Source organism: Homarus americanus, unplaced genomic scaffold (genome assembly GCF_018991925.1).
Source record: "Homarus americanus isolate GMGI-L3 unplaced genomic scaffold, GMGI_Hamer_2.0 scaffold57069, whole genome shotgun sequence".
NCBI lineage: Eukaryota > Metazoa > Arthropoda > Malacostraca > Decapoda > Nephropidae > Homarus > Homarus americanus.
Window position 1 is genome coordinate 1 of NW_024755761.1, and position 12,346 is coordinate 12,346.

The 12,346-nt window shown below is 41.8% G+C and overlaps 1 protein-coding gene across 1 annotated transcript; it reads right to left on the minus strand.

Annotated features, from left to right (window-relative positions):
- Positions 1–5,162: 5,162 nt before the first annotated feature.
- On the minus strand, positions 5,163–10,804 carry LOC121856655. Its single transcript, XM_042352324.1, has 4 exons — positions 10,730–10,804; positions 7,521–7,728; positions 6,204–6,326; positions 5,163–5,687 (listed from the first exon to the last, which is right to left on the minus strand). The coding sequence occupies exons 2-4, from the start codon at positions 7,694–7,696 to the stop codon at positions 5,567–5,569; spliced, it is 420 nt and encodes a 139-aa protein (XP_042208258.1). The 5' UTR covers positions 7,697–7,728; positions 10,730–10,804; the 3' UTR covers positions 5,163–5,566.
- Positions 10,805–12,346: the final 1,542 nt, after the last annotated feature.

A 12,346-nucleotide genomic window follows, 5' to 3' on the forward strand; every position in this document is an offset into this window, starting at 1 on the left:
AGAGTCTGCCAAGAACCATCTCAAAGGTTTTACACAGGCAGCTGGTTAGTGATATGGGACGAAAGGCATCAGGCTGTCCTGGTTTCGGTATTGGTACAACAATACTGCTGGTCCATGATGTGGGTAGTTGGCCCTCGGCATGACTCATATTGTACCTTAGTAGTCTAATGATGTTGTAGGTGACTCCGTCCTCTCCAGGGGAAGTAGACCTACCCCTGGCGAGGGCGGCGTCAAGCTCCCACTCAGTATATGGAACATCACACTCCTCGTGCTGTTTGCCCAGCATAAAGCTAATAAGATTACTTCTCTCTACAGACTTCGCATCAAGGAGTCCCCGAGTCCCAGCTGGTAACATGTCATAGCTCGACACATGAGCCCACTTTGTTATTAGCTCATTCGACTTTTGCAGAGGGTTTGAATGGGAGACGTGTCTTCTGTTTTTACCTCTGATTATGTTTATGTCTTTCCAGGCTTTGCTGAGGGATGTGTGTTGGTTCAGGCTGTTGACATATGTCTCCCATGCATTTTGTCTGAGTTCGTTTACACGTTCTGACAGCAGCAAGGGAAGCTTGATACAATTGTAACATTTGAGGTGTTCTAAATTGTCTGTAACCCTTACCCACCCTCCTGACCCTAGCCCTGAGTTTTTTTCAGCTCAGGGTCATTATAGCACTGCTGTTGCCTGTTCCCATTATGCTGACCACGTTTTCTCCTTTTTTTGGTGGAGGCATTGTTGGTGAAGTATACATAAGTCCTATCTATCAGATCGTCATGGAAACTTTGGTAATTGTCAGGCTTGTAGTCCTTGTACCAGTCATGGATGAAGTCTATGAACTGGCTTTCATGTTCTTGCTTGACTGTGATTCTACGTCTGTTGAGTTTACCACCAGTGGGGGTGTCATTGGCTACATGTATACTAGCTTGGATTGGGCTGTGGTCAGACATAAGATCAGTGACAACATCAGAGCTATGAGTTGTGTATGATAGATTAAAGCCAATACATTTGTCTAGACCCCCGCCATAGATGTGTGTTGGTTCATTATTACCTATAATTTGAACATCTTCATATGCACTGAGAAGTGAGATAAGTCTCCTACCATTGGTGTTAGTGGTGGAGTCACCTAATTTCTTGTGTCTAGTATTCAGGTCACCCATTAGGACAGTGGGCTCAGTGTGTAAAAAGTCTGGGAGATCTGTGTATTGAAGCTGATCTGAGGGAGCATAGGCGTTTAGCACGTTGAGTGTGGAGTTGCCCAGGTGGATAGTGATCCCATGGTACTGAAGGTTGGTAGTCTTTTTGGATACAAGAGGTACATGCGGGAGTGACTTCTTAACATACATCAAACATGTGTGAGTAGAACTAGGATCATAATACACATAATTGGGCAGACTGGGTGGGGGCTTACCATTAGGTGTGAGACACTCCTGCAGACACACAATATCGATGTCCTCAGTCACAACTTTGTGGTGTAGGTCAGGGTATCGTTTTCTAAGGGATGAGATGTTCCAACTCATCACCTTCACCGCTCTGTATCTTTGTCTGGTATTAACACTGGCCATTATGAAATGTATTTGGAAAGAAGCAAAAGGCACTGTATGATACTGTTCTTTTCTGCGCTGCCTGTCCCTTCGGCAGGCAGTAGGCCAGTTAACCTTTTGGAAACATTTCTGGAGCACGTACGGCTCAACAATTGTTGTATTTCATTGGCAGACAACAACACACTTTGGTTACACTCGACATCACCACCATTTTCTGTTTGTGCTTGTTCATCTTCACTGACCATGTCCACAGAGGCATCAGTAGAACTGTTACCAGTATCACTATTTTCCTCTGCGTGGACACTAGTTCCTGGTGGGTCTTGAGTTTCCACATCTGGTACTGACATCTGAATGTCTTCAGTTTGACTGTAATTTTTCCGAAGTTGCTGCACTGTGTTGGTGGTGTTTTTTTCCTTTAGTGTATCACAGAGGCTCCCAAACATTTCAGTTAGAGCTGTAAACTGAGCTTTGAGTTCTTTAATTTCATTTTTCAAATCATTGATCTCTTCACGATGTGCAGGGAGTGTGTTGGCAGCTACCTGTTGTGTCGGTACATCTGTGTTGCCCCATGCTGATCTTTCGATGACTGCTGGTGATGATCCTGGAGCTTTGGTGGGGAGGGCAGGCCAGGGGTTGGCCGTAGGGAGTACCCTAGCAGCATTAGTGTTTCTTGAGACCTGCCTGGGTGGCGGGTCTGGGCGCTGAAGGGGTGTAGGAGCTCTAGAACAGTTAGGGTGCCATACAGGAACTCCAACTGTTTTGCAGTTAATACACTTCTGTTGGATGACACCCCCTTGAGCAACTGTATCTCTGCAAACCTGTGTTGCATGTTGCCTTGAGCAGAGACCACACCACGGCTTAGTCGAGGGGCATAACCGGGCCACATGGCCCCAGTGCTGACAGTTGTAACACCTCCGGTTAGGGGGCTGATAGAGTGTTACCTTCAGAGTCCGATAGGCACCACGGACTCGAATGGTCTTGGGTGGGTCTTCCGAGCCAACCCAGTCTGCAATGACTGCATTCTTGCCCCTGAGTCGCTTCGTCCTTCTGATGTAGGGATGGGCTTCTAGTAGTGTAGGGGTCTGGTACTGGTCGAGCCCTATGATTATTATGGTTTTCTTGCTCGGTGGTTGGGATGATTGTTCCATGGTTATTCCCCTTATGCTATTGGTGAGGAGATCCTGTATGACTGCTGGATCGTTTCTAATCAGAACATGATCTTGTGTACCGACTCTGAACTGAAACTCAGCCTCAGGATATTTGTCTTCCGCATCGTTCAGGTGATGTACCTTCAGGGAAGTATAATCTTACTCTCATGGGGGTTTGTGGTTGTAGTTGATTGTCTCTAAGTCTTTCTGCCTTTTCGGCCTTCCGCTTGTTCCTGGACTGAACTAGTTGAAAGCCATCTTCTCCGTTGGTATCAAGGTCAACACCACAGTCGCCTGGCTCACTCAGTGCATCAGGAGAGTTAAAGCGAGCAGCTGGGTCTCCAGTCAACTCAGACATGGTGGAGTTACAGGGCTCGACTTATATGCCTACGTCAGAGGGCCGAGGACTGCTTGGCACTCCTAGGAAGTCAGCGGTGGTTGGGAGGCGTAACCCTCTTTGAGGACAAAGGAGATTGGCATCTACTGTACAGCGTATTAGCGGTGTGAGGGGAGGCCATGAGCGGGCCTCCCGCGGAGGGAGTGTGGTGTCGGGGGGACTAAGGTAACAGGAGTATTCTCAGTTTATAAACACTTTTATTACACTACACTTGTTCTTAATAGCATGTCTGTTTTTCTGGTTAGATACAGTATCAAAGTCAATTTTAGTTTCAAAAGAACTAACCAGCTTGGCACACTATGAGGACGGGGGTTTGTGTAAACAAACCCTCACCACATGGCCGAGCGTGACCACAAGGGTATAGGCCTTGCCTCGCGGGCACCTACACCTACACACGACACAGTGCTCAACACACGGTAGTTCACTTGTTATACAGGCAACATATTTGCAGTTGTTGACCTATCCCCACCCTACTGGGTGGTGTTGTGTTATATCGAAGTCAAGTGTGAAGCCGACCCACTGTTGTTCTCAGGGTGGACTGATTAGCACCTCCTTGTCAGGAGATGGCGGTCAGTACCCAGTGGTGCTTATCTCACTGGCGGGTCACGGCTCTCACTGGTACTGTCTAGTACTGAATTCACTGGCTTAAACACTGTTCTTAACTGTTCAACACTGGTTCCACTTCTTTCTGAAACGAAATGTCACTTTGGTTATGTTGATATCCCGGTGGTGAGGATGGGTCGGGGAGAGGGACTTGGGGAATGGGCCGACATGGCCAAGGGTGAGAGCTGCTCAGCAGGAGCAGCGCCTAAATAGGTCTTGACCCTACGTTGACCCAGTGTTGACCTGACCACCGTAGGGTGTAGGGAGTGGTAGGGTGAGGGTGTAGGGAGTGGAAAGGGTGTGGGTGTAGGGAGTGGTAGGGTGAGGGTGTAGGGAGTGGTAGGGTGTAGGGAGTGGTAGGGTGAGGGTGCTGGGAGTGGAAACGGTGAGGGTGTAGGGAGTGGTAGGGTGAGGGTGCAGGGAGTGGAAAGGGTGAGGGTGTAGGGAGTGGTAGAGTGAGGGTGTAGGGAGTGGTAGAGTGAGGGTGCAGGGAGTGGTAGTGTGAGGGTGTAGGGAGTGCTAGGGTGAGGGTGGAGGGTGAGGGGTGGGGAGGGTGGGGGAGTGTGAGGCTAGGGTAAGGGTGTATGGAGTGGTAGGGTGAGGGTGCAGGAAGTGGTAGGGTGAGGGTGTAGGGAGTGGTAGGGTGTAGGGACTGGTAGGGTGAGGGTGTAGGGAGTGGTAGGGTGAGGGTGTAGGGAGTGGTAGGGTGTAGGGAGTGGTAGTGTGAGGGTGTAGGGAGTGGTAGGGTGTAGGGAGTGATAGTGTGAGGGTGTAGGGAGTGCTAGGGTGAGTTCTGCAGCAACACGCACTCAACCATTACTTGTGTTCCTTTGGTTAACTAGGGAACGCACTCTTGTGTTGTGTGGTCTTTAATAATCTCACAAAAGGAAGAGAATATTATAAAACAAATATATGTTGTTGACAAGTGTTGGTAAGTCACACGCTCATACAGGTGAGGTCGGCGGCGGCATCATTAACCTCCTTAACGTTTAAATATGATATTATTATGACTATGGGAGAGTGATTTTTAATAGAGGTCTCAAGAGAAAGGGTCATGATATTATGTAAGTTGACGCTGTATAAGTAACGCTGCTTATCTGTTGTGTGTAAAGCTGAGGTTTACACTACCATAAGAGTCTTCTTGACAGAGAACAAGACACACCCTCCCTACGTGTGTGGGTTGAGGATATATGGAGGCAGGTGTGGGTATATCTAGCTTCATTCTGTGTGACCCATGATCCAGCCCTCAAGAGGAGTAAACACAGTGGATAATGTGACTTAGTGAGTCACCATAATCATTACTTTTACACTAAATTATAATTCTCTTATGGTCTGCCTACGAGACCTCACTTGAGATATTACAAACTTGTGTACAGTACAGTACAGTACAGTACAGTAGGGTACTGTACTGTACTGGACTGTATTTATTATTGGTTGGCTTTCTTCAGTGGTTTAGGTTATATACATAAACAGTGTTTGCTGTGCAATATTTTATTATATTCTGCCAATATTCTCTAAATGATTAATAGATAATATATAATGTCTTGATAAAGTCTTACACAAGTAGTGATGACATGTCTCTATAAAGTGCTGTATTGGTTAGGTTACATTGGGTCATGTTCGAGGTGATAAATTTAGGGTTTGCTGGGGATAGGTGGGTTAGGTCATTAAGGGACAGGTTACATTAGGCCAGGCTGACATAGGAAGGTTTGGTCAGGTTTCCGGGTCCGGGGGTTAGTGAAGCCTGGAACACTAGCATGTCACTCCTTCAGATGAACAAATCCCAAGGAATTCCTCATAGTGGTCCTGGTAGTCGTGGTGCAGGTAAGAGAGAGGCAGCTGCTTCTCACACTACTTGTTGTAGTTGGTCATTGGTTTGTTATCTTAGGCACGTGATGGAACAATTGTACCCAGTGGAGTCATTCACGCCTTTGGTTATGAATTCGAGTTTCATCGCGTTGGTGGGGAAGACGCCGTTAGGTTTAACATTCCCGCAGAGTCTGTTGAGGATAACGCCATCATATAGTAATTAACATTGGCTGGTTATAGTGACAGGCAGGAGGTTATAGTGAGGTATTATTATCAGTTTATGCTCAGACTGAGGAGACAAAGTATTCGAGGTAACAGGAGTAATAATGTGTTAGTGGTTGTAATTAAAGTAATAGTTATTGAAGCATCAGAAGTTAGTAAGAGTGTTATTACTTGATAATATTACCAACATCAAAAGTAAAGGTTTAATGATAGATAAAAATAATGCAAGTATTGTTATGACTGGATCACATATTGTCTTTATGTCCAGTAACTACTAATGTTACTGTCAATATCACACACAGAAGCAGTAGTTGTTGTAGTAGTAGTAGTAGTGTAATTTTAAGGAGAACCGGTATTGTAATACTATTTGCATTGTATAATAACAATAGCAGTAAAAGTTGTTTTTTTTAGTTTGTAGTAAAGGTAGTAAGAATAACAGTAGTAGAGGTGGTGGTGGTGGTGGTGTTGTACCGGGTAACACATACGTGGAGGAAGTGGTGTCGTAGGATATGATGAGTCGTTCATTGTCACAGTCTTCCAGGTTAAATACTTCGCAGGCGACTCCAAGCTTGGCACTCGGTGACTGGCAGACGATATTCTGTTGACAACTGTGGGAAGGAGTGAACACCTGTAGACGTTATTGTGGAAGACGGAATAATCTTAGAGGAATACAGGTGTTGGTGGAAGTAACACCTGTGGTGGTAATAATGTTAGAGGAACACAGGTAGAACTAACAATTGTAATCGTCTTTGTATCCTCGGGAAGGTTACAGTTTAGACGCCATTTAGTTTGTCATCTTGGTATTGTGTCTTAGATAGGGTTGTCATATCTGAACATTAAAAAAAGAGGACGTTCCCGAAGACATCAGCCGCCCCCCCCCTTGCCTGGCACACACTTTGGCGCTATGTAACCTTGATGCAGCCGTGACCGTTTTATGCTCTGGAAAAGTACAACAAATCGTAAGCACTAGCTGTGGCACCAAGCGACAAACCCACAACAAAGACTAAGATCAAACACTGTCACTGCAGGTTAAAGACTGGCCAACCACCGGCCACCGTCATAGTTGTCGACACACGTAAATAATATAAGGAAAGTGGCTAGATTGTGGTTGGAAATTGCTAAAATGCCTTAAAAGCAGGACAAGAAAAACAAACGCTACCGTGTAAAATAAGCCATAAGAAAAAAATGGTATACTTTCAACATTTCATTTATGGCTGTAATAGCAACTAAATATAAAATAATATAATAATGCGCGTGGCTGAAGAACAAGGAAAAGCAGTACATGGCACTACAGTTTACCCCAAAAACTGCTAGCAGCTAAGTTGACACCACCGTACAGGCGTACACGTGACTTATCAGCTGACGAGAACTGAACAAGATCTCTACTGTTTCCACCTCCCCTCTCTCACAGTCTCTCTCTCTCTCTCTCGTCATTACAGTTTCATGTTTCTTTCCGTGGAGAAAATGATGGAAGCTGAAATTCCGGACTTTTGAAGAATTTTAAAAATTCCTTCTGGATGAAGATTTCGAGACCTAAATGGAGGACATGTCCGGGAAAATACGGACGTATGGCAACCCTGGTCTTAGACATATTGGAACACCTTTAATTTAAGAGAAACATTAAACACCTTGAGGATCCTCGTTTAAAAGTTACAGTAACTTACGTTAATATGACTGCAGACGTGAACATGTATTTAACTGAAGCAACAGCACAAACATATTGACCTGAGACTACCTGTATTGTTATGGTGTACCTGTAGTGTTATGGTGTACCTGTGAAGGTGAACTGGGGATGATCTTACCTGCTCTTGTTGGTCAGGCGGGCGGGGTAACCTGGTGACTGCACCAAGACCACATCGCCGAGTTTCATGGTGTGGGGGCCACACGGAAGGATCACTGGATCTACCGGAGCAGTTTTGTTGTCTATTGCTCCCACAACCGTGACGGTCACCACCAGTAGCGTCAACATGTACTTCATCCTCAAACAACTTGTTCACTTTTCTGTAACAACTGAACAAGTTTTGTGGGTTAATAAAGTGTTTATTATCACATATAATAGTTATCTCCTACGACTTAGAATATAATATGAAATGTTTAACGTTCATGTTAGCAGTAATAATAATTGTTTATGTTTTCACCTTAGTTACATCTTGATATGAATTAGTAAAAGTAACATACATCATTAATTCTGTTTTAGCCGATCTCGTAGGACCAGTCGTAACACCTGATAAGTGTAAACATGTTAACAACAATACTCATAATAAGAAAACTTAACAAAAGGTAAACATTTCAAACAATTTCGTGGATGATAAATGACCATCATAAATAATAATAATAATAATAATAATAATAATAGTAATAATTATGTTACACTGTTTAATTTGCCTCATTATCTTCAGCTTTTGAGAACAAGTTAAAAAGTAATAGCGGATACTGTACTGTACCGTAATATATAGTACTGTACTGCGCTGTGCTGTACTAAACAGTACTGCACTGCACTGCACTGTGCTGTACTAAACAGTACTGCACTGCACTGCACTATGCTGTACTATGCAATACTGTACCTTTTAGTACTGTACTGCGCTGTGCTGTACTATACAGTACTGTGCTGTACTATACCTCTTAGTACTGTACTGCACTGTGCTGTACTGTACCTTTCAGTACTGTCCTGCACTGTGCTGTACTGTACCTTTCAGTACTGTCCTGCACTGTGCTGTACTGTACCTTTCAGTAGCGTCCTGCACTGTGCTGTACTATACAGTACTGTGCTGTACTATACCTCTTAGTACTGTACTGCACTGTGCTGTACTGTACCTTTTCAGCTCGTCCTGGGTAATTGTGCTGTACTGTACCTTCAGTAGTGTCCCGCAATTGTGCTGTACTGCAATTCAGTAGTATCCCGCACTGCGCTGGTACCATACAGCACCGTGCTGCACCACACTTAGTACCATACCACAGCACCGTGCCGGTACTGCACCCTTTCAGGCACCATCCTGAACCAAATAAATTGCACCTTCAGTACTGTCCTGCACTGTGCTGTACTGTACCTTTTAGTACTGTACCGCGCTGTGCTGTACTGTACCTTTCAGTAGTGTCCTGCACTGTGCTGTACTATACAGTACTGTGCTGTACTATACCTCTTAGTACTGTACCGCGCTGTGCTGTACTGTACCTTTCAGTACTGTCCTGCACTGTGCTGTACTGTACCTTTTAGTACTGTACTGCACTGTGCTGTACTGTACCTTTCAGTACTGTCCTGCACTGTGCTGTACTATACAGTACTGTGCTGTACAATAAACAGTATAACTTAACTTGAGGGAAGGTTGTTGGTATATCGTGTGTATGTTTATACATGTAACTGGCGGCGTGTATCACGCTCTGTATGTTAATTACCGACTACAGCCCATACAAGTATTTTTAACATTATTGTCAAACGTTAGAAAGTGAGAGACTACCACTACCAGGTATAACTTGTTAATGTTAACAACAAGTTATATTGTCACGTGTTGTGATGGTCTATATTACAGTACTACCACTACCAGGTATAACTTGTTAATGTTAACAACAAGTTATATTGTCACGTGTTGTGATGGTCTATATTACAGTACTATCACTACCAGGTATAGCTTGTTAATGTTAACTACAAGTTATATTGGTCACGTGTTGTGATGGTCTATATTACAGTACTACCACTACCAGGTATAACTTGTTAATGTTAACTACAAGTTATATTGGTCACGTGTTGTGTTGGTCTATATTACAGTACTACCACTACCAGGTATAACTTGTTAATGTTAACTACAAGTTATATTGGTCACGTGTTGTGATGGTCTATATTACAGTACTACCACTACCAGGTATAACTTGTTAATGTTAACTACAAGTTATATTGGTCATGTGTTGTGATGGTCTATATTACAGTACTACCACTACCAGGTATAACTTGTTAATGTTAACAACAAGTTATATTGGTCACGTGTTGTGATGGTCTATATTATAGTACTACCACTACCAGGTATAACTTGTTAATGTTAACTACAAGTTATATTGGTCATGTGTTGTGATGGTCTATATTACAGTACTACCACTACCAGGTATAACTTGTTAATGTTAACAACAAGTTATATTGGTCACGTGTTGTGATGGTCTAGAAACAGAAAATACAATACATCTACCAGGCATAACCACAATGTTAACTACAGTTATTGGCCACGTGTCAGGATGGTCTATATTACAGTACTATTTATTACCAGGTATAACTTCTGTTAATGTTAACTACAAGTTATATTGGTCACGTAAGTTGTGATGGTCTAGCACATATCAATAATAATTTCACTACAGTATAAACCAGCACGTTAACTACAAGTTATATTGGTCACGTGCTAGATGGGTCTATGTTACAGCACTACCACTACCGTGGTATGGGGTCTTGCTACGATAACTACAAGTTATATTAATACGTGTTGTGATGTCTATATTACAGTACTACCACTACCAGGTATAACTTGTTAATGTTAACAACAAGTTATATTGGTCACGTGTTGTGATGGTCTACATTACAGTACTACCACTACCAGGTATAACTTGTTAATGTTAGCTACAAGTTATATTGGTCACGTGTTGTGATGGTCTATATTACAGTACTACCACTACCAAGTATAACTTGTTAATGTTAACTACAAGTTATATTGGTCACGTGTTGTGATGATCTATATTACAGTACTACCACTACCAGGTATAACTTGTTAATGTTAACTACAAGTTATATTGGTCACGTGTTGTGATGGTCTACATTACAGTACTACCACTACCAGGTATAACTTGTTAATGTTAACAACAAGTTATATTGGTCACGTGTTGTGATGGTCTATATTACAGTACTACCACTACCAGGTATAACTTGTTAATGTTAACTACAGGTTATAATGGTCACGTGTTGTGATGGTCTAACAACTCGGTTATGGCGGGGTATAAGTTTACTAATACACTTCGCTTGACACACAATACTCACCTGTGTACAGGTGTACTAGTAATAGTGTTGTGCTTCTCCTCCTCCTCGCAGGCCAATATAAACACTCCCCCCCCCTTCACCCCAACTCCCACAATGCATCACTACACCGTCGAGTTTCTCATCCATATTTTATAGAAACATTTAAGAGTGACAATATACATAAATGACAGGTAAAGAGATTTACCTGTTGATGAAGGTACTCTACACCTGAGTACACCTGAACACCTTGTTGATGAACCACTGTATTAACTCCACTATACAAATGAGTTAACATTAATGACTTGGTGCCCCTTAAGTATGACGTCACTGCCAACACTGTTACAGGTTTACAATGTGGCGCATCTGTTACCGAGACCTTCATGTTATAAATACTGTATGCATGTATGTATGTATGAATATATGTATGTATCTATGTATGTACGTATGCATATTACAGATTCAGTTTTGAAAAATAATGAATATTTTCGGCAAATGGGGATATTTATTAATTTATTTATATTTTCTGCTAATTAATTTCTATAATAAAATATTGCCTATTTTCTTTAATGCGTCGTCATTATTTAACCATTATATGTTGTACAGGTTAGCACACCGCCACCCTGACCAGTTAGAAGTTAACACAAAATACACAAGATATTCCATGCCTAACCTAACCTATAAATGGAATAATACATTTTACCACATAGGAATTTCCATGAAGGTTTAGTAATGAAAATACAAATTATCCATATTTGTCAAAAAAAAATCAGTTTGTTTTCAAAGTTTAATAGGTGATTATCCCTATTTAACGAGACGTAGGTGATTATCCCTATTTAACGAGACAGTAGATATTTAAATAGGTGATTATCGCTATTTAACGAGATGTAGGTGATTATCGCTATTTAACCAGACAGAAGATATTTTAATAGGTGATTATCCCTATTTAACGAGATAGTAGATATTTAAATAGGTGGTTATCGCTATTTATCGAGACGTAGTTGATTATCCCTATTTAACGAGACGTACCGAGTAGAGACGCTGCCGTGTTGTGTCTCAGAGGAAGAGCGTCTTGGGAAGCTAAGTCAACAACACATATAGTCAGTTTATGAGGCCGCTCACACCTTAACTAACTTAGCTGCTGTTGTTAGATTAGGTGTAGAGAGGGGAGGTTGGACGCCGTTAATAGTAGTTGGTGTTGTTATTATTGTAGACATTGTGGTGGTACAATACTATTAAGATAAGTAGTACCTGTAGTAATCTAGTTATCTTATAATAGTAAACGACGCCTTAAAGAAAATAGGCAATATTTTTTTATAAACGAATTAATAGAAATTAATTAGCAGAGAATATAAATATATTAATAAAAATCACCATTTGCCCAAAATATTCATTATTTTTCAAAACTGAATCTGGACTAATAATGATAATAATAATAATAATGATAATAATGATAATGATAGTAGTAGTAGTAATAATGATAATGATAGTAGTAGTAGTAGAAGTAATAATGATAATAATAATGATAATGATAGTAGTAGTAGTAGAAGTGATAATGATAATAATAATAATAATAATAATAATGTTAGTAGTAGTAGTAGTAGTGATATTGATAATAATAATAATAATGATAATGATAGT

What these genes read in the sequence shown, in the direction of transcription:
- LOC121856655 (XM_042352324.1), bottom strand. Translation starts at nt 7,696, where the DNA reads ATGAAGTACATGTTGACGCTACTGGTGGTGACCGTCACGGTTGTGGGA. An exon ending in CGCCTGACCAACAAGAGCAG is followed by an intron (nt 6,327 to 7,520) that starts GTAAGATCATCC and finishes TCCTTCCCACAG; the next exon opens with TTGTCAACAGAATATCGTCT. An exon ending in TACGACACCACTTCCTCCAC is followed by an intron (nt 5,688 to 6,203) that starts GTATGTGTTACC and finishes TATCCTCAACAG; the next exon opens with ACTCTGCGGGAATGTTAAAC.